The sequence below is a fragment of the Hylobates moloch genome, unplaced genomic scaffold (assembly GCF_009828535.3).
Source record: "Hylobates moloch isolate HMO894 unplaced genomic scaffold, HMol_V3 SCAFFOLD_8, whole genome shotgun sequence".
Lineage (NCBI taxonomy): Eukaryota > Metazoa > Chordata > Mammalia > Primates > Hylobatidae > Hylobates > Hylobates moloch.
In genome coordinates, this window is record NW_026652283.1 from 13757676 (window position 1) to 13779767 (window position 22092).

A 22092-nucleotide genomic window follows, 5' to 3' on the forward strand; every position below is an offset into this window, starting at 1 on the left:
AATTCATATCGGCTTTACTTTGTACCACTCACTTCTGTTCCCACTGGGTCCCCGCCAGCTTCATTATCAACCAGATACGTTGAAAGTAGTGCTGGCAGTGAATGTAGAGTGCTAAGAAATTATGATTGTTAACTGCATATACTTGGTCCTAAATTTGGAAATGTGTCCTTAAACAGATTTCTGGAGTTTTGTTGGTTATAATTTCAAGATGTAGCTTTGTATTGCACTACAAACAGTCAAATATTGTTTGTAATAGTTTTTGCTGATTTTTCTTCAAATGAAACAAACAAGCAAGCGAAAGTACTGTCTTTGATGAAACCTAGGAAAGAAATTACAAAAGGAAGTAAAACTTCATTAATTCATAGTCTTCTAACTCAGAATTTGTGACAACTTAACAAGTGCTAAAATAGACTTTGTACCATATTTGAGGAAATGGTTTACGAAGTAATTTAAATGGGAACAAGTCTCGGAGGCCATGTTTAAACCATCTGAGGAACAGTTTTTAAGCAGCCAAGTCACATTCATGTTGTATATTCCCATAGCTGTTACCAATAATAAATGCTTATTTAGGTTAATATTTCAATATTCAGTATTTACACTACATCAATATATTTAGAACTAAGCACACAAATTTGGAGAAATTGACATTTGTTTTGTTTTCACCTAAATGTACTGCATCTTCTTCATTTCGCTTTGTAAATTGATACCACAGGGTTTGCCTTCTACTTAGAGTCAATGAAATCAAAATAATCAAGGGTGGGGGGGTAGTCATTTCGTGTGAGAAAAGGGATTAGCCTAGAAAAATATGAAAAGAAAAATAGTATATAATTAAAATGAGCAAAAATACTAAAAGCCTAATACCACTTTATTCTATAAATTTTAAAATAGCATAGACAGAATACAGCCCTTGAACAATGTATATAACTTTATTGTAAAAACAAAGCAAACCCTAACTTACATAGAAGGCAGTAACTTACACATTCTATAGCTCTGCACCCTCAAGAGGGGACACATTTATTCATTCCATAACATTTACCGAGCGCCTCTTTTCTTCCAAGTACTGTTCTAGTTCCCTTGTGCAGCAATAGACCGCAGGCAACATCTCTGCTGCCCTGTGGAACTTATGTTTTACCGAGGAGACAATTAAAATAACACAGGCAGAATACATTAATTGTAACAAGAAATATTTAAAAATCAAAATGGTAAATGCATGGTGTATATTCCACCACTCATTTCTCATGCTGTTAGGGAACACCTCACTAGGCAAACCTGGCTTTTTTTTTTTTCCCTCCTGAGCCCAGTGTATATCAGAGGGTATGGGAGCACCCCTTCCCAGAAAAATCTGTAAAATCAATATATATTTTACTGATTTGTATTATAGATTAATGTATTTATTGGGGGATGAGAGAGCATCCATAATTTTAGAAAGTTCTAAAAGGAGTCCAATTATCAAAAAATACTTAATTCCTGGTCATATGCAAGGACCCATGGAAAGGTACAGAAATAACCAAGACACAGTCCTAGACCTCAAGTAGCTGAAAGATGTAATGGGGAAGACAGAAGCAGACGATTTTTTTTTTTTTATGAGCATAGGAGAAGAAAAAATACATGGTGTGTTTTGAGAGTACATGTAAGGACATCAAGGAAGGCTTCTTGGAGGAAGTGACCACTGTGCTCAGTTAAGAGGGAGAGTAGGTTTTGAGCAGTTGATGAGTGAAGGGTTGGGAGTGAAAGAGAAGGCACTTGAGGTAGAGGAGAAACATGGGCAGCAACATGGCCCTGGACTCCCAAAATGATGTGGGATATGCAGGGTGTTATAAGGAAGCAGCTCAAGATTGTTGGAATGTAAAGTGAAAGTTACATGTGAATGAGAAATGTACCTGGAGCAGGGCAGGCACAGTGTTCAGATCACCATGGACCTCTTATGCCTTGTTAATAACGACCTCGGCCTAGATCCTATCAGTGATGGAGAACCGTTGAAAGTAAAGGATGGACATGATCAGTTTTGCATTTCACCTAGTTTATTCTGGCAAACCAATGTGGTTGGATTTGAGGTGAATAAAATCTATTAGGAGACTGTTTAGTCTTGAACTAGAACATTCATAATGAGATAGACAGAAATGGTCAGATTTGAGAAATATTTAGGTGAAATTGGCATGCCTGGATAATTGGTGGGATGTGAAGGATAAGGGTGAGGAGGAATGTGGAATCAGGAATGACTTCTGGATTTTTTTGCTAGAGTGATTGGGTCCTTGGGGGTACCACCAAGTGAGATAGAGAATACAAAAGAAGAAATAGATGTATTAGGAGACATAAGGACATATGTTTGGACGTGTCTAGTCCTGAGTTTGAAAAAAAATGGTGTCGTTTGTTGGAGATGATGTCTGAAAGATAGTGAAATATATAAGCCTGAATTTACATATCATCAGACTATGGATAGTAATTTAAACCAGGCCACCCAAAGTGTGGCCTGTGTACCAGCAGACTACCATCACCCAGAAACTCCTCAGAAATGCAAAGTCTCGGGCCAAACCTCCTACATCAAAATCTCTCCCTGAGGTTGGACCTGGAAATCTATGTTTTAAAAAGCTCGGCAGGTAAACTGTGAGGTTGTAGAAACACTGGTTTAAACCATGTAAGTCGATGGGATCACCCAGAAGGAATGGAGAAAGAGAAGTTGGCCAAGCATGGGGAAATCCTGTTAGCTCCACTTTCAGTGAATAACCTGCTGACAACTTCTTACCTCCTCCTTGATTAGCACCCTAGCCTACCATCATTGTGCCTCTGCTGGACTTTTACAGCATTCTCTTTATATGTTTTCTATTTCCATAATAGTCTGATTTAACCTTTATTCTCATAACAGAGTAAAAAGCATACTCATGATCACATCTTTCCTTCGTTTTCAGACCTCTAGGGATCTTTCATCAACTTAAAATAAAATAGAATTCTGTTTTCACCTATATCTGCAAATTGGCTTATTGTAGTAGCCATCTTCCAAGACAGCCTCCAGTGATTCTGCTATTCAACCCTGATCACGTTGTATCAAGATTGTTGTGTGTGGCCAATAGAATGTGGCAGAAATGATGGCATGTCGCTTCCAAGGTTGTTAGACATGGTGTCTTTTCTCTTGATTTCTCTTAGATCATTCATTCTGTGGGAAGCAGGGTACCATGTCATAAGGGCACTCAAGCCCCCTGTGGAGTGGTCCATGTGGTGAAGACCAAAAGCTGTCTGAGTGAGCCATCCTGGAAATGAAGGTCTCAGCTCCAGACGATGACAGCCCTGGCTGACAGCATGACTGTTAACCTCATGGAAGATGTGAGCAGGAATCACCCAGCTATGCCGCTGCTGATAGACCTATAGAAACCGTGGGAGATAAGAAATATCTATTGTTATGGGCTGCTAAATTTTGGGGTGATTTGTCACATAGCACTAGAATTCTAACATACTCATGATCTAGCCACTTGCAATCCTCCAGACTCATCTGCTAACACTTAGCCATTGTTTCCTCCATTCCAGATCCTGCCCCTCTTGCTAATCCTTTCATGAGAAACAGGTTCCCATTTTAGGGATCATTCTCTTTGCAGAAATGTTCTTCCTTTCAATAATCATACCTGATTCATTTCTTTCTTCATTCAGATCTCTGCTCATATGTCAATTTCTCAGAGAGGTCTTTTTTAACCATTAAATTTAAAATAGTGCCTCTATTTCGTCATTTTGCTTTATTTTTATTTCTAGCATGTAACATCCCTTGACATATTTCCCATGTATTATTTTTTCTGTTTGTTATCCATGTCTCCACAAGGCTGTGAGCTCTGTAAGGTCAGGGACCTCGTCTTATTCACTGCTGTTTCCAGAGACTAGAGCACTAACTAAAAACATAGTATATTGTCAAAAAATACCAGCAGAATTAATGAGAAAGGCCAATATACTAGGAAACCTCAGTATTTAGAAATGATGAAGTGAGAGATGCCTACAAAGGAAGCAAAGGAGGAGTGGCTTGAGAGGGGAGTATAGGAAAAAGGGAAACAGCTCTGCCTGCTGAGTCAGGTCACCTGTATTTCAGCTTTGAACAAATATTTATCTGATTGCTACTATGGTGAAGTTGCTACGCATCCTTCTTATGAATTTTTGAATGACAAATTTATTTAAATTTACACTTTGAAATACTTATAGGTTTACAGAAAATTGAAAAGAAATGTTCACTTTCTCTCTACCAATGTCACCATCTTGCATAAATATGTATAATATCAACCCAGGAAACTGACACTGATACAATTCAGAGCCTGCTCCTATTTCTCCAGTTATATATGCACTCGTGTGTGTGTGTGTGTGTGTGTGTGTGTAGTTCTATGCAATTTTATTGCATGTGAAGCTTCTTCTAACTACCACCACGACGAAGATACAGAACTCGGCCATCACTGTGAGGCTTACTTGTTCTACCCTTCTGTAGCCACACCAACCTCCTCACACCCATCCCTAATCCATGGTGACCACTAAATTGTTCACCCTCTCTATAATTTTTTTAATTTTAAAAATATTAAATAAATGGATGATAGACTAGATAAACAAAATGTGGTACATATACACCATGGAATACTATGAAGCCATAAAAAAGAACATAAAAAAGCCTTAAAAAAGGATATCACGTCCTTTGCAGGGACATAGATGGAGCTGGAGGCCCTTATCCTTAGCAAACTAATGCAGAAACAGAAAACCAAATACTGTATATTTTCACTTATAAGTGGGAGCTAAATTATGAGAACACATGAACGCACAGAGGGAAACAACATGCACTGAGGCCTATTGGAGAATGGAGGGTAGGAAGAGAGAGCAGAACAGGAAAAATTACTCATGGATATTAGGCTTTATACCTGGGTGATGAAATAATGTGTACAACAAACCCCCCTCTACCTGCGTAACAAACCTGCACCCACGTACTCCTGAACTCAAAATAAAAATTTTTAAAAAGAATATTATGTAAATGGAATCATACGTACATTTGTAATTGGCTTTTTTCCTTTAGCATAATTTCCTTGAGGTTCATACCAGTTGTTGTAGGTATCAATAACTTCACTTCTTTTTACGGCTGAGCAGTATTTTCATGGTATAAAAGTACCACAGTTTGTGTAACTATTCACTCATTATAGGAAATTTGGATAGTTTCCAGTTTGGGGCTAGTATGAATAATGCCGCTATAAACACTTGTGGACACAAGTTTTCACCTCACTGGACAAACACCCAAAAGTGCAATTGCTAGGTTGCATGGTAAATCCGTGTTTATTTTTAGGAAAACTGGCCAAATGGTTTTCCATAGCGGCTGTCCCATTTTACACTCCCACTCACAATGCACAAGTGATCCAGCTTCTCCTATATCTGTGCAATAATTTAGTGTTACACTGTGTTTTTTTTAATCATTATCATAGGTGTGTGGTGATTTCTCATTGTGGTTTTAATTTGCATTTCCCTAATGGATGATTACGGTGAATATCTTTTTGTGTGCTTGTAATCTACATATCCTCGTCAGTGAAATGTTTACACGTGTTTTGTGTTCATTTTCTAATTGAGTTGGTTGCCTTTTTAATCTTGAGTTTTGAGAGTTCTTTACATTTTTGAGGTACAAATCCCTTGTTGGGTATAGGGTTTTCAAACACTGTCTTCCAATTTGTAATTTGTCTTTCAATTCTCCCATCAGAGTTTCTCACAGAGCAAATATTTTTAATTTTAATGAGGTCAAATTTGTCCATTTTTACTGTTATGGATTGTGTTTTCACTGGCAAGTGTAAGAACTTTTCACTTAGTCCAAGGGCGTGGAGATTTTCTCTCGTATTTTTAAATTAAAGTTTCATAGTGTTACATGTTATATTTTAGTCTGTGATTCATTTGAGTTAATTTCTGTACTAGGTGTGAGGTGTTTGGGGTGCATAATGTGTGAGGCTTAAGATTCTTCCTCTTCTCCTCTTCCTTCTCCTCCTTCTCTTTCTCCTTCTCCTCTCGGTTTATGGATACCCATAGACAAAATGTCCATGCTTTCCAGCACCATTTGTTGAACAGACCATCCCTCTCCTATTGCATTGCTTTTGTCTCTTTTGTCAAAAATTAATCGGGCATATTTGTGTAGGTCTATATCTGAGTTTTCTATTCTGTTTCATTGATCTGTAGGTTTTCATAGCTTCTTTATGAGAATCTTATTCTCATAGAATTCCTAGTTCTATTCCTAGTTTGCTGAGAGTTTTTATCATTATTGGGTTTTGGATTTTATGAATCATATTTTCATCAATTGATATGATCATATGATTTTCTTCTTTAGCTTGTTAATATAATGGATTATGTTGATTAATTTTTGAATATTTAATAAGCTTTGCAAGCTGGAATAAATCCCACTTGACCCTAGTGTATTGTTCTTTTTATACATTGCTGTATTTAATTTGATAATATTTTGTTAAGAATTTTTGCATCTAAATTTATGAGAGATACTGGTCTGTAATTTCCTTTTTAATTTTCTTTGTCTGGTTTTGGTGTCAGGATAAAATAGGCCTCATGAAATGAGTTGGGAAGTGTTTCCTCTTATCTGTTTTCTGGAAAAGAATATTGTGTTTTTAATTCATAAGTTTTTTTCCAAGATTAATGTTGTTCTGGAGAATCAAACGGTAGGGTATTTAGGGAAAGAGGGGCCAGGCTTGTACATTCCTTTTTCACGTTTAGTGTGTTCACCTCTGGAGTCCACTATGCATTAGTCAGAGTGGAAAGTTCAGTCTAGGAGATTCCAAATGTGTCTTCCCACTCACTGGTATTTTAAGAAGCACTAAAGAAAGATTAGAGATTAGCACTTGCGTAAGCAGCTAAAGGACAGCTAAATTTTTAATTACTTTCTAATTACTTAGTACCTGCACTCTACTTTCCAATATATAATTAATAATACTTTTCCATCTGTCAGAAGGGATCAAGAACCAAAAGTTATAGAGCTATGGAATACAGATTTAAGAAAATCATCTTATTATATTTAGTCATAAAATTTGCATACAATAGAGCTTACTCCTTGTGATGGACATATGGGTTTTGACAAATGCATCCAGTTGTATGTCTACCACTATGATCAGGATTCCAAATAATTCCACCACCGCTCATAAAATTTCTCGAATTTTCTCTTTGGAGTCAACTTCTCCACTCAATCACAGTCCCTAGCAACCAGTGATCTATTCTCCAACCCTATAGTTTTGCCTTGCCAGAATGTCACAAATGAAGTCAAACAGTATACTGCCTTTTGACTGTGGATTTTTTCATTTAGCAAAATGTTTCTGTGATTTATTTATGTTATTGAATGTGTCAATAGTGAGGTTCCCATTAGCTTTATTTCTTGTTTCTGTGAAAGCTTAGAGTGTTCAATACACCAAAGTTATTTTGGAGGAATTCCTTTGAGATTGGTCATTTTACTTATAGCCATATAGCCCGATTACCTGGTTGATAAGATGAGAGATAAACTGACCAGAAATCAGCCATCACTAGACTAGGCAATGAACTATGAAGGTATCTGGTAAAACTGCTCCATCCAACAGAGGCAATGTGTATTGACTGTTGCTTGCCCAGCCTACACCAATCCCCTGAGAGTCAGTAGGAGTCAGAGAAGTAGAGACAGGAAGAGCAGCCACTTGAAACAGGGAACAGTGGATGAATCCCTGATCCAAGATGATGACCAGACCCTTAGAACCTCATAGTGCCTTGAACAATGTTTCGTTCTCCACCAAGCCTTGCTGAAGGTGGTTGAGTTTCTTATCTTCCATTTTTCTTTTCAGATAGTCTAAAATTCATTCTTTTATCATTTATTTTTTGTTTCAAAAATTTTCCTTAGTCATCCTTTTAGAGTAGGTCTTCTGATTATAGATTCTCTTAGTCTTCCTTTGTCTGAGGATGTCATTATTTCCCCTTATTCCGAAGAAGGATAAATTCACATGACATAGAAGTCAGGGTTGACAGTTCTTTTTCTCAGGACATGAAAAATGTGCCATATGGGAAATCTACTGTCAGTTGGGTTATTTTTCTTACAGATAAGTTGTTGCTTCTCTTTCACTGCTTTCTAATTTTTTTCTTTGTCTTTAGTTTTCTGAAGTTTAGCCATGGTGTATTTTGGTGTAGATTTCTTTGAGTTTATCCCACCTGGGTTTTCCACCTCCTTGGTGTTATACAATTATGCCCTGCACTACATTTGGAAAATTTTTAGCCATTATTTCTTCAAGTACTTTTTAAGCTTCACCTCTTTTCTCCTTTCCTTCTGAGATGCTGATGACATAAATATTAGGTCCTTTAGTCTCACAGATCTGTGAGGTTCTATTCATTTTTTTGTGGGAGGTGGGTTTATTTTCTGTCTTTTGTTCAGATTGGGTGATTTCTATTGTTCTTTCTTCAAGTTCACTGATTCTTTCTTCTTTATTCTCCATTCTGTTTTTGAGCCTATCCATTGAGTTTTTTATGTTGGTTATTCTATTTTTCAGTTCTAAAATCTTTATTTCATGCTTTTTTACATGCTGTGTTATTTCTGAATGGAGGTGAAATTTCCCACTTGGGCTTCTTTGATACTGCTCTGGTAGGGAGAAGAAGGTGGCCTCGTTATGACTGGTTGGAGGTGAAAGTCCAAGATCCCAATGTGGCTTTCTCTGATGCTACCCAGCTAGGGTGGGAGAAAGAAAGTCACCCCGTTGTAGCTGAATCAAGATGAAAGCCTTGGCTCTCCACTCAGCCTTTGCTGAGTCATGTCACGTTTTTTTTCCATGGTATTTGACTGGAGTAGGGTGGTTTTTGTTTAAATGTTTTCATTCTTGCTAGTTTGCTACTCTCTTGGTCACTTGTCTACAGAAAACAGGCTTTTGGGGAGGTTTTTTGTTTTTTCACTCCTCTTGGTGTTTTTGGGTTACTGTCTTTTCCTGCATCAACATCAGGATATACAAAACAAAGAGAAAATTCAGGAAACTTACTGCCATATTGTTCCTTGCATCTAAAGCCTCTCTTTGGTTTTCCTTCTCTCAAATATTTTGAAATATTCCATGTTTCTGTCATATATAATATCCAGGGTTTTTAGCTATACTTAGCAAGAGGCATGAGAGGAAATGTGTCTACTTTACTGGGTCCAAAACAAGAAAGAACATAGATTTTTAAGACCATAGAGTAATTTAAGAATTTTCTAATTCTAAACCCCTGAGAACCATATTAGGGTGGCTTTAGGAGAAATTTTTCAAACTATACACCTAGACTTTCTCCACACCCCTAACCTGTCACTCTTCTCTCTCCTGGATTTTCTTTGGAGGAAGAAGACATATGGCACAACCATCCCCATATTCAACATTGAGAATCACAAGATTATCTTTCTCAAGTGTACTGGGATGAAAAAAAGTTGAGAACCCTGACATTCTAAATCATTCATTTTACATATGAGGAAACTGAGACTCAGAGAGGTGACAGTTTTTCCATATAGCAGATAAGTGGTAAACCCAAACCTGCATATGGGTCTAGAACAGTACTTTTCAAGCATTAATATGCAAACACATCATCTTGGACCTTGTTAAAATGCGGATTCTGATTCGGTAAGCATGGAGCAGGGCTGAAATGCTGCATTTTTAACAAGTGCACAGATGGTGGTGCTGCTGCTGCACTTTGAGTAACAACATTTTAGAACATTCACTCAGCTTTTGGCGCTTTCCACTGTCCTTAAAATTTGTATTCTTTCATCAAGAAAATGGAGAATATGTAAAAGTTTGACAGATAAGCATCTAAACATTCACGTGTCTGGTATGTAACAGTAAAGGAAGATGTGAATGGTAATGGAGATACAGAGGAGGGAGCAGAAGGACCCATCCAGAGACCAAACACTTTCCTGGCTTTGCAAGGTATTTGTTGCTTTCATAACTCAGAGGAATTTTGGTAAAGACCAGGGGAGAGCGTATGAACGACTCTAGAGCTGTTTAGTTGCTCATGTAATCTGCTTAGGGCTGCAGGTTAAGAACCTCTCCCTGTCTAGAAAGGATAAATTGACCTTCTTTCTCTATGATGTTATGGAGTGTAATTCTCTAATAGGTAACAACTGGGGAAGGAACACTGAAATTCACTGGCAAGGCATGGAAGTGACCAGCAAACAGACATGTTGGTCCATGTCTGCTTTGATGTAGTATAGCACAAAGACAATTGAATATGCAAGGTACTTCCAGATTTGGGCCCAGTTCCTGGCTCCACTATTAATTTTATTTGCAGCCTTGAATAGGTCACTTAATCTTTCTATGATAAATTTATCAAAAGAGCTTACTGATAACTAGCATATGGGTTGAGATCGATTTAAAATAGAAAAAGTATTAATCTATTAATAATTAATACTAGTGGATCAATATAATAAGAAGACTGAGTCAAGGAGTCTCAGTAAATTGGATCGTACCCTAGACCCTACACCCTGAAACATTTAGGTACGGAAGATCCGGCAATCGATTCTCAAATAAGTGTCCTCAGTTAACAATTCCTAGCTGTCATTTGGGCCCTTTCTGTGTCAGATATCACTGAATTTGATATCAGTTTTGACTCTGAGATTCCATTTCTCTGAGGAAATACACACAATACCAGTAAGGGAGAGATACTGTGTGTTTCCCAATGTCACTGCCCGCATGTTCAATGTCCCTATATAGCAGGAGGCACTGTGGCTCCCTCTCTTCTCTCCAGTTATCTAGAGCCCCATAAGAATGATGTCACTGTGTATATGTGTGTGTGTGTGATTGTGAACATAGGTGTGTGTTTGTCAGGGAAAGGGAAGAAATGGGGGTAGCGAAAACTAAAGGTGAGAATAAAAAAAAGACAGAAGATATTGAATCACAAACTGAAATTTACCCTTAGATGTCAACACTTTTTGTGTTTTTGTGAATACAATACCTATTTTATTATTGACTGGAATGAACCCAAGTCAGTTTTGAAAGGGTCTCTATTATTGGAAAACTCCTAAGCCTGTCCCAGCCTCAACCCATGTTCTCCTAACTTCTTTGCACCTGGGTTGCTGTTCTGAGCTTATGACGGTGAGATTAAGCAGCATAAGGGTATTACAGGGAGATAAATCAGGATGCAAAGATCCTTTTGTCTTTTACAAAGAAGGCAGCTGGGCAGCTGATAGGAACAACATTCAGCTCCGTGAGTACTTCTGAACTTCTGGTGAATTTGAGCAGGATAATCGAAGGGCTTTGGGGGGTTGGTCAGGTTCTAAAAGAAAATTTGCAGAAGACAACATGTTGGACCTTTGGGCCTGGGCTGTGGCTGGAGATGAAAATGGGAAAGAATATGAAGGAGATACATGTAGACCTTCTTGTTATGCCATGGGACAAGCAGATAAGTGAAACTTGATGATTACAAGGTCACTGCAAAACTTGATTACTGAATTCATTTAGAAGGAGCCCAATAGTGACCTCCCTGTTTGCAGCTTCATAGTAAACAGTTTTCTGAAGAAGGAGGAATCTGTGGCACTAAATAACCACAGAGAAAACAGTTCTTTACTCCCAGGATGTGCTTGCAAACTTGGCCCAGGCACTGGTAGGCTGGTGTGAGTGTGAGGAAAAGGAGAAGGGGAGCTGAGAGTGAGCATGAGAATGACCGCAGGGCAGTGCAGGTGGCTGAGCCCTGAGTCAAAGTGTTTGTTTGTTCCATTCTGAAGCAGGGTGCTGGCTGGATTTTTGGTAATTTTTTTTTATGGCTTTGGTTTGGGTCTTGCTTTGCTTTTCAAATTATTGATTTTCTCTGCCTCAGCAGGACCCTGGGTGATATTTATGGGCTCAACCCCAGCAGTACTTCCCTTCCCAGCTCTTTCCAGCCTCTTTCTTTGTCCACCAACAATGGACTGGTCTATCTGTCTATATCGTTGCTGAGAAAAAGAGAGTTGGAAGTGTAAGGTGATAACAGCAGCATCAGAGAGGCTGTCTCAGGAACCTCCTAAAACTGCTTTTCAGAAGATCATCCCCTGTCACTATATACAGCTGGGCTTTGCTGTATAAAGCAACAGAAGATGATTTTTTGCTTTATACAAATCTTTAACTTTGTTAAATTGACCCTAGTCCCAGTCCCCTACAAAAGTATACCTTGAAATATTACTTTGTGGCATCCACTTATTTCTGCAGAAAAACAGTTTGTAATCTTCAAAAGGGGAAGGGCTAACATTGCTTTAAAAACAGGAAAATGTTCTGCCTCACAAAAGAATAAATTGCTTAATGCTTTTGGAGGAAAAAAATGTGAAACTTCTTTCAGCTAAAATCAAGTCTGATAATACATTTAGGGTTACTCAGCTCCAGATGCCCTTGGAATTTCTAGAAAAGTGTGGTCAGGATGAGGTTAGCCTTTGGTGATGTTTATGGGCAACAGGACTGGCTTCCAATGCAGGAAAAGGTCAGAGGTGTTCTACCCTTCCTAAAGGTTTTGCAGAGAGAATTGGAGGGTAAATCTATGACAGAAACTGCATAGGGATTAGTCGACTGTTCCGGTTACCTAGTGCAAATCCTGAGCACCATTAGGATCAAGGGATTAACCTGGCAACTGTTATGTAACTCTTTCTGAGGAGGCTTCTTTCATGTAATGCCTCAAACTCAGACATGAACACTTTCTAAGCCTAGAGGTGTAACTTCAAAATTATGTAAACATGCAGAAGAAACTTTCAAGAAAAAAGGGGATGTATCATTGGGGAATATGGATGTCACGTGTGATTTTGAAATTCTTCGGGGTTGCTGATGGGTGTCAAAGGAATTCAAGGAAAGCTTCTTAAGACAGAATTTTAAGACCACAAATAAGTCAACAGTTGGGGTGTTTGAAGGAAGCAGAGGATTACCCAGCAAGGGTGGATGACAATTGCCCCTCTGGTGTATGGCAAGGGCTCTTCAGCAGTTGGCCCAGAGGAAGGAGGTGCAGAGTCCAGGTGAACAAGTGTCATAACCACAGATTTGTTTACATGGCTTTCTTTTCTCTCAGTAGGTCTAGCATATATTTGCTCTTTTTGAACACTTTGTACCACTCTACTTATATTGTCTTCCTAAAATTTCCCCATAACCCTAAAAGGAAGGCATTGATTCATATTATGGATGGAATAAGACCCACAGAGGATTACAAAACTTATCCTAAGTCACGTAGTCAGTTCTGTGGAGTAGAAACATAAAACTATTCCAATTTGATTCTAAAAAGTACTCTCTACCATGTTACCATCAAAGGGCAATTTGACCCATGAGGGTCACTTTAGGCCCTTACATTATAGAACTCTGGATCCAACATAATTGGATCTTATTAGGGCTGCCAGATAAAAACGAAGGATGCCAGTTAAATTTGAATTCCAGAAAAAAAATGACTTTTTAAAGTATAAATATGTACCATGAAACAGCTGAGATATACTTTACTAAAAAAAATTATTTGTTTGAAATTCAAATTGAACTGGGTGTCTTGTATTTTTTTTTTTTTCGCTTAATCTGGCATTTCTAACCGTAATAGATTCTTTAGATGAGAGAAAAGAAACTTTTTTATTTCTTCTACCTTGAAAATCCTGGGCAGTTCAAAAACCTTGATCTGAGAGCAATTCTCTAGCTGCCCTCTGTGACTCTGGCAGGGCTGGGATGTGTCAGTTACTGGTGGTCCACTCTGAGCACAGCGCAGATCTTGGCTGCTCACCAGCGATTTCCAGGGTCCAAACCACACTTGGGACAGGCACAAAGTTTGCCTGCCCACCAGGGGTAGAGAGGGCCCACAGAACAGGAACCGAATTTAGTGAGCAGAGGAACTGGCAGTGCATTTCCTAAAGCCTGAAAGCTAATGACTTCTCTGTGCTCTGATGGAGAAGTCAAAGGGTCAGGATCTCATGACCTAAGGTTTACGGTATTTGTTCAATTTCTTGTTTTTTTCTTTTTCTTTTTTTCTTTTCTTTTCTTTTTTTTTTGAGACAGGGTCTTGCCCTGTCACCCAGGCTAGAGTGCAGTGGCGCCATCTCGGCTCACTGCAAGCTCTGCCTCCCGGGTTCACACCATTCTCCTGCCTCAGCCTCCCAAGTAGCTGGGACTACAGGCGCCTGCCACCACGCGCGGCTAATTTTTTGTATTTTTAGTAGACACGGGGTTTCCACCGTCTTAGCCAGGATGGTCTTGATCTCCTGACCTCGTGATCCGCCAGCTTCAGCCTCCCAAAGTGCTGGGATTACAGGTTTGAGCCACTGCACCCAGCCTGTTCAATTTCTAAATTAATTTATTAACTCATTTGACAAATACAATATATAGGGTGTAATTACCATACACCATGCACTGTTGTAGGTTCTGAGACTGGAAGGGCAGCCTCATGAAGCTAGTCCAGTAGGGGATAAAGGAAGAAATCACAGCATGAGCAGGTGGCCCAGGGTCCTGGCCAATCTCACCATCCCTGGTACTGGCAAGGATAATGATTTAGTAATAATCAGAATTTAAATCTTGGAGGCGAGGATAATAATTGCAACTCAATTTTGAAAGAAATAAGAAAACAGTATGAACTGGAAGTTATAGAATATGAGGTTTGAGGGATATGCAGTGTAGCCAGTAAAGAGAGTCATTGTTAGCATGAGCCAAAGACTGTCAGGGAGGTTTGCAGTTAACAGTATTAGCATAGGCTGGTGTGATGGGTCATGCCTGTAAACCCAGCACTTTGGGAGGCTGAGGTGGAAGGATCACTTGAGCCCAGGAGTTTGAGGCTATAGTGAGCTATGGTTGCAATTGCACTACTGCACTACAGCCTGGCTGACGGAGCAAGAACTTGTCTCTCTTAAAAAAAAAAAAAAAAAGAATATTAGCATAAATCTGTAATGGGTGAAATAAGGAATCTTATGGAGACAAAGCCCCCACACACTAGATTTTACAGAAGAGATTGGCTCAGGGTAAGAGGCGAAAGCAATTTGGAGTTCTTTGGGGGCTTTTCAGGATCTTCCTTCCAAGAGCAAGTTTTGTTAACTCTTATGAAAGAAAAGAAGAAAGAAGATAATGTCATCCACAATGACGCATTCTTTACATTTATCTTTTTCAATAATTTTCTTTGATTTGTATTTGAAGAATGGCAATGTGCGTTTCTGTAGCCAAATTAAAGTCTGAGAACACCATATTGGATAGGTCCATGGTGTGGATAGAAGAAAGCATTGAAGATTAGTGAAAAATGGAGGCTGAAGAACCTTATGTCTCGATGTAGACTTGAAGCACAAACTTATTACTTAATTATCCTTCATTAACTTCTCTATGTGTGTGTGTATTAAGATGTGTTGAATATATTCATGGGTGTTGGTATTCCTGCTTCAGAGGTCCTCCTGTCCAGACAACTATGTTGTCATCTCCCAGAACTAGAGAAAAGTTTCTGGTTCATGTGAGGATTAAACAAAATAATCCTATCTTAGACTATAAGGACTTGAAGGACTATAAAAAAACAGAGGCCATAAAAAATGCTCAATAAACATTTTGAGTCAGGTTATTTTACATCTGGATGGAAGAATATGTAAAGCTTAAAGAAATTGCAGATGCTATAAAAGACTATAGATATCACTGAGTCCATTTCCCTCTCTTTATAACTGATAGAACTGGTAGTCACAGAGAAGTACAGAATCATAATAAATTCACATAGAACACTTGTGGCGAATCTATTTTATTTATTTATTTTTAAATTTTAATTTGTTATACCTAATGTGAAGCTTTAATTTAATTTATTTATTTAAAAATTTTTTTCAGTGGCAGATCTATGAGAACAGCGTAGCTACCTAGATTTCTGAGTTTTAAAATCTATCAGTTGTCCATTTACATAACTGATAGATTGTATAAGTAATATAGCAGAAGGTAAGTTAACATTCCATTACATTAAGTGCCTGCATTGATTTATACTCTGTTTTGTTAAAAATCTGTTTTAAAGATGATAACTTCTCCCCTTTTGTGTCAACACAAAATACTGAGCTTTCTTATTGAAGTACTTTTCTTCTCCAATCTAAAATAAAGATCTAATAACCAATGGTCCCCATGACTTGAAAGATCTTCTTTTTTTATCTTTCACTGTCTAAGGAGGCTGAAAGAGAAACATCAGCTGCCCGGGGGCGTTAAAATGAGTGACAATGCTACTCTGGCTGCTCCAGCTTCAAATCAGGGTCCTACCACCCCACGCAAAGGCCCTCCCAAGTTCAAGCAGAGGCAGACTCGCCAATTCAAGAGTAAACCTCCAAAGAAAGGTGTGAAAGGGTAAGACCAAAATGAAAAGAAAAACTTTCTATTACTTTCTTTTTCCCACATGACTGCTTTTGTTTTGGGAAATTAGTGCTCACAATATTAAACAGACTTACAAACATTTCCACTCCATCCTCTCTTTTCCTCTGTAACTCCATCTTTGATGAATTGTGTCTTTATCGCTGGAATTCTTTCCTTCTCAACTTCCAGGTCTGTGGCCGAATTTAACATGGCAAATGGAGGCTTTTTACAATAAACTTTGACTTTGCCTTGCAGGCTTTTGATGACCACTCCTCTTTATGACACAACCTCTACGTTAATCTGTAACACTGAACCACTGACCATTTCCAGAAAATATAGCTTATATTTATGTCTTCCAATTTTGTATCCTCAGTTCTTTATTTTCCTCTTCCTCTCCTTGGCAAAATCCTACTCATTTTTCAACCCACAGCTCACGTGCTAATTTCTTTTTGAAGCTACCCCTGACTCTCTTTAACAAACTATCATTACTTTCATGTTTGCATTTTGTACATTCAGCTATCATAACTTACATTATCTTATCTTATATTTATTTATTTGTATCTATTCTCTGAGGCTAAGACCACTCAGAAAATTTGTCTGTTTTCTTCTTAACTCTCTGTGCTTAACAAAATGCCTGGTATATAATAGATGCTTAGTTAATGATTTTGAATAAATAAACAAATGGATGAATTCATCATTTTTAATGCCTTTTGTATTGCTTTCTCATTTCAATTTTTATTATAAAAAGTGAAACTTGACTAAGTTGTCCCACTGATAGTTCTTTCTGACTCTTAATTGTTTTAGGTTAAGTTCCTACAGGAGAGAAATATCTCTCCACTGGGATACACCAAAACCTGCCTGAGTGACATTTTCTTTGCTCCAGTTCAGTGCAAACAAAAGGAGTCTCTCAAATACAAACACTTAAACCTCTCCTTCTTTCCCCTTGAATCAAGAAACTCTCCATGTGAGTGACTCCAAAATTCTTTGGCTCTAATCTGAGCTAATTTCCCCTTTATTCTTTTCCATAGATTTGGAGATGACATTCCAGGAATGGAGGGGCTAGGAACAGGTAAGCCATCCACTGATTTAAGTGAGAACTTTGCACTTGGAGTTCTGCCTTTTTATATACTTCAGGCCTCAAGGGGCAGTTGAAAGTTATGAGAAATACCCAAGGCAGAAGATCTGTGAAGACATAGAAATGTGGGGATTTAATTTACCCTCCGAAATAAGTACATGTGTGCCCAGATACAAAAGCCCTAAAAGAAATCAGGGTAGGCCCAAAATTTCATAAACCTTGTTTTGTCAAACAACTTTTGAGGGCATACAGTGATAAATTACAGACTTTTATGGTAGAAAGAGTTTCATAATTCATCTCACCAAACTTCATTTTTCAGGGGAGAAATCTGAGACATAGAGGAATTGGCAGTCTTTTGTCTGTACCAAGTGAACTATTGGAAATAAGGGTGAGGTCTGGAGATCTCTCCACTCTACCAGGCAAACCACTTCCTTACCAATTTCCTCTTTTTACACATCCTCTAGCACCCAGAGGAGGATCTTACATACTGAATGCCTGCAATATAATTTTAAAAATTGGCTACCAGATTTTTATGTATCATACAGTGAATGCAATCACTGTATTTTTTTAAATTAATAGACTTTATTTCTTAGAGGAGTTTAAGATTTACAGAAAAATCAGCAGAAAGTACAGAGTTCCTATATGTCCTCTCTACCACCTGTCTCCACTTTTACAGTTTCCTCTATTATTAACATCTTGTATTAGTGTGATTGTATTTGATGAGCCAATATTGATGGAATATGCTAATTAAAATCCATAGCTTGTGTTAGAATTTTTATCCTTTGTGTTGTAAAATTCTAAGGGTTTTGATAAATACCATGTACCCACCATTATAGTACATACTGTAGTACATATAGTTTTATACAGAATAGTTTCGCTGCCCTATGCTCCACCTGGTCATCCTTCTCTGTCTCTCTAAACCCCAGACATCCACTAATCTTCTTACTGTCTCTATAGTTTTGCCTTTTCCAGAATGTCATATAGTTAGAATCATACAGTATTTGGCTTTTCTGGACTAGCTTCTTTCATTTAACAATATTCATTTAAGGTTTCTCCATGTTTTTATGTGGCTTGATAGCTCATTTTTTAAAATCATAGAATAATACTCCATTGTAGGGATATACACAGTTTTTTATCCTATTGAAAGATAGCTTGGTTTCTTCCAAGTTTTGCCAATAATGAATAAAATACCCCTAAATATTTATGTGCAGGCTTTTGTGTGGACATATTTTCAACTCATCCAACACACCTTTGATAAACAGTATCACTTGTAGTAATCAGTGTCCTTCCTAGGCAATCCTCAGTGTATCTTTCTGCAGGCAAATACCAATCCTGGGGTCTCGAATGAATTTTCCAGCCATGTTATAAAGCAAATTTGTTATTCTCTTAGATCAACTGCTTCCGTATTTTGGCAAGGTGCATACAATACCAGCAAATTTGCTTTGGGATCTGGAAGATATGCTTGACTCTGACAGTGTATTTGGAATAATGTAAAGAGGTTTATAGGGAGTGAAAGTCTGAGGTCTTTGACCTGGTTCTAGTCTCAGCTCTACAACTATGTGGTTTTTGCTAATTATTTCATCTTTCCATGTGTCAGCAAGCTTCTTTGTAACTCAGGGATAATAATATCTTATTGTCTAAAACAAGAAGCTGGATTAAAAGATGCCTTGTGATCATTTCTCAATATGTCATTGGATATAGGCAATTCAAAATGTAAAGGAATAGAAGAACAGTTAGAGAAGAAACCAATCTAGATTGGTAGGGAAGACTGTGGATACCTAGACGAGGGAGACTCAAAGTTCTCCTCTTTCTCATTTTAACCCTGGGCCTGACTAGAATTCCACTTCTGCTTCCTCCTTAGTGGTTGTGGTTTGGGGAGACTCTGTATGATCAGTGGGCTGTACCCCACAGGGAACCCCCCAGTCAAAAGCTGTGGATCACCTCCGCAAAGAGGAAGCAGAATGAAACCAACAGAGATGCCTGGCGCAACAATTAAGCAATTGGTCTGATCCTTCCTGGGCCACAGGGCCACACCAGGGAACTTCCCAGTCAGGGGACAGTGAGCAGGAGAGAGGAGTGAAGTGTCTCTGCCTGGAGGGTGTCTTTCTGTGAAGAGGCTGTCTTTGGGGTGAGGTTAGCTTACATGCTCTTCTTCCATCTCTTGCAGATATCACAGTGATTTGTCCGTGGGAGGCATTCAGCCACCTGGAATTGCATGAGCTTGCTCAGTTTGGGATTATTTGAAGTGCCAGAAGTTCTGCCACTCTCAATGACATCTGCTGTAATTTTGGTTGCTTTTGCCCTGTTGATCTGCTGGAATCTTGAAATTCAGCTGATTGGAAGTGGTTTCTTTGACTTTCAAGGTCATTTCCTATCAGTTACTACTAAGAGTTCTCTTACTGTCAGAATCTCTCTTGCAGTACAGCTCAAAATAGTGGATGCATTTCAAACTTGACCACCTTTTCCTACCAGCTAGTTAGGAGTCATCAATATTTCTCTACGTTTTCTTTATGTGTAAGTCCTTTAAATCTATTTTTGCTAGGCATTCATTATGATTAATAGTAGACTTTCAAGACAACATTTATGTCACTCCCCACCTCCTCTTATTTAATAAAGGAGATACTTACCTTGAATGTTGGTGAAGTTATATTAAATGCTACATGGAAATATCTGATGCTGTGTTCTGACAACCAGTTAAACAAAGAAGGCACAGTCATACAGGAAATAAGTGCAGTGCTTACAAAACAGCATAGGATTAAGATTTGAATTCTGTAAGTTTGTAAATTGCATACTTTCTGGGTCTAAATTTTATTGAACTAGGTTATTCCAGAAGTCTCATGCAGCTCTAAGTTGTATAGTTCTAAGTTGGTGAGGAACTGAGATTTAAACTCAGAATTCTGACAATGTGAGCCTTCTTTTTGGTACTCTGTTTGAGGAAGGTTTCCTTCCACAGCATCCCTTCAGTGAAATTATTTTGTCCAAAGACTTAAAATGGGAGTCACAGGAGTTACATACATTGACTGCTTTGTGTACATCTGTAGTAAATCTAACCTTTAAACTGTCAATTGAAAAGATTTATATGCTATAAGGTTTAGATTCATATGCAAAGTATGGGCAGTTGACCCTCTAAATAAAATGATGGTTTGCCTCACCCCTGAAGTTGTGTCAATGTAATGTGCTCATACTTATCTTTTCCCAATACTTTCAAGGCAATAGTGCAACTCAAATGCTGCCTCTATGTGACTTGGATGCTTTGGAACTAACAGTATGAATTTCTTCATTTCAGTTTTGAAATCTGTGGTAAAGGAATGGAGTAAATTAACCGAAGAGAGAGACAGGATGATAGAGAAGCAAGAGATTCAGGTTCTAATCCTGTCTCTACCAGTAAATTGCAATAAAATTGTGGGCAAAGATCTCACCCTTTGTACCTTCATGTTTTCCTGAATCAGACAATCTAAGGTTCATGGTAGTGATAAATTCTGTGACTTTGTGGTCTTGGAGGAGTGCAGCATTCAAAGACTTGTGGCTGCTACAGGGCCTGTGTTAACCATTTTGCACGAATGATCAGGTTACCTTCTGGCCAGAAAATTAGAAGTACAAAAGAAAAACTGAGGTATCGATTCGGAAGTGGAACCACGACACGCAGAGGCCCAGTGGAAATGTGTGCTTCCTCCTTCAGCAGGAACTCCTGCCTCCACCCAGGCACCTGCTTTCTCTCCTGCCAAAGCTACCCTTGCCTCTCAAGTTAGCTGCTCCGTTTGACAACCAGTGGCTTTAGTTCATCTCAGTTAGGGAGGACTGGCTTCTTCTCCAGCTGGGTGAGACTCTGGTTCACATTTGGCTTACTTTTCAAGTATTTCTTTAAAAATGAAGCAATGGCATTGACAAAATAAAATGCACTCAAAAGAACGTATTCAAAGGCTACATAAAGAAGGATCTAGAAACTATGTTACATGGGGAATTGTTGAAGGAACTGATAACATTTAGCTGAGAGAAGAAAACATTCATTGCCAGCAAATATTTGAAAAGTTGTCACGGCCCACAGCTGTAACAACCTGAATACACCGGATCTTTTTAAAAAGTAGTGGTGAAGACTGTAATCCCAGCACTTTGGTAGGTGAAGACTGCGGTGGCTCATGCCTGTAATCCCAGCACTTTGGGAGGCTGAGGTGGGCAGATCATGAGGTCAGGAGATCAAGACCAGCCTGGATAACATGGTGAAACCCTGTCTCTATTAAAGATACCAAAAAAAAAAAAAAAAAAATTAGCTGGGTGTGGTGGCGTGCACCTGTAGTCCTAGCTACATGGGAGGCTGAGGCAGGAGAATCACTTGAACCGGGGAAGCAGAGGTTGCAGTGAGCGGAGATCGTGCCACTGCACTCCAGCCTGGTGACAGAGTGAGACCCCGTCTGAAAAAAAAAAAAAAAGTAATGATGAAGCAGGAAGAAGCAGACGTCTTTGAGGCCACGGTCTAGCATTTGGGGGTAGGCTGGAGTAGACATAATTTAAAGCCCTTCCAATATCTAGAATCCTATTATTTCTATTCCTATCATTTTATTATTTTAAATAAAAAATAGAAAACCCCTCAATATATAGGCAACACATATGAAAGAGATAAAGTAAGTCATTGTCCTCATCTGAGTCCTGGCAGCAAAGAGATGACAACCCCAAGCTGGGTAACAAAGGAGGAGTTTCTCAACAACTAAAGAAGTGGAAGGAAAACACACGCACAGAGGAATAATCAATTAGACCAATATTTAGCACAAGAGAAAAAAAGATCACACAAGATTGAGC

The 22092-nt window shown here is 38.5% G+C and overlaps 1 protein-coding gene across 1 annotated transcript in view; it reads left to right on the plus strand.

Annotated features, from left to right (window-relative positions):
- Nucleotides 1–20693, plus strand: part of PDE6H (phosphodiesterase 6H) — a 101190-nt gene extending 80497 nt beyond the window's left edge. The window contains exons 6-8 of the mRNA XM_058443573.1: nucleotides 16044–16217; nucleotides 17252–17292; nucleotides 19466–20693. Of these exons, the coding sequence (XP_058299556.1) occupies nucleotides 16044–16217; nucleotides 17252–17292; nucleotides 19466–19542 (292 nt within the window). The 3' untranslated portion in view covers nucleotides 19543–20693. The remainder of the gene's footprint in view (nucleotides 1–16043; nucleotides 16218–17251; nucleotides 17293–19465) is intronic.
- Nucleotides 20694–22092: the final 1399 nt, after the last annotated feature.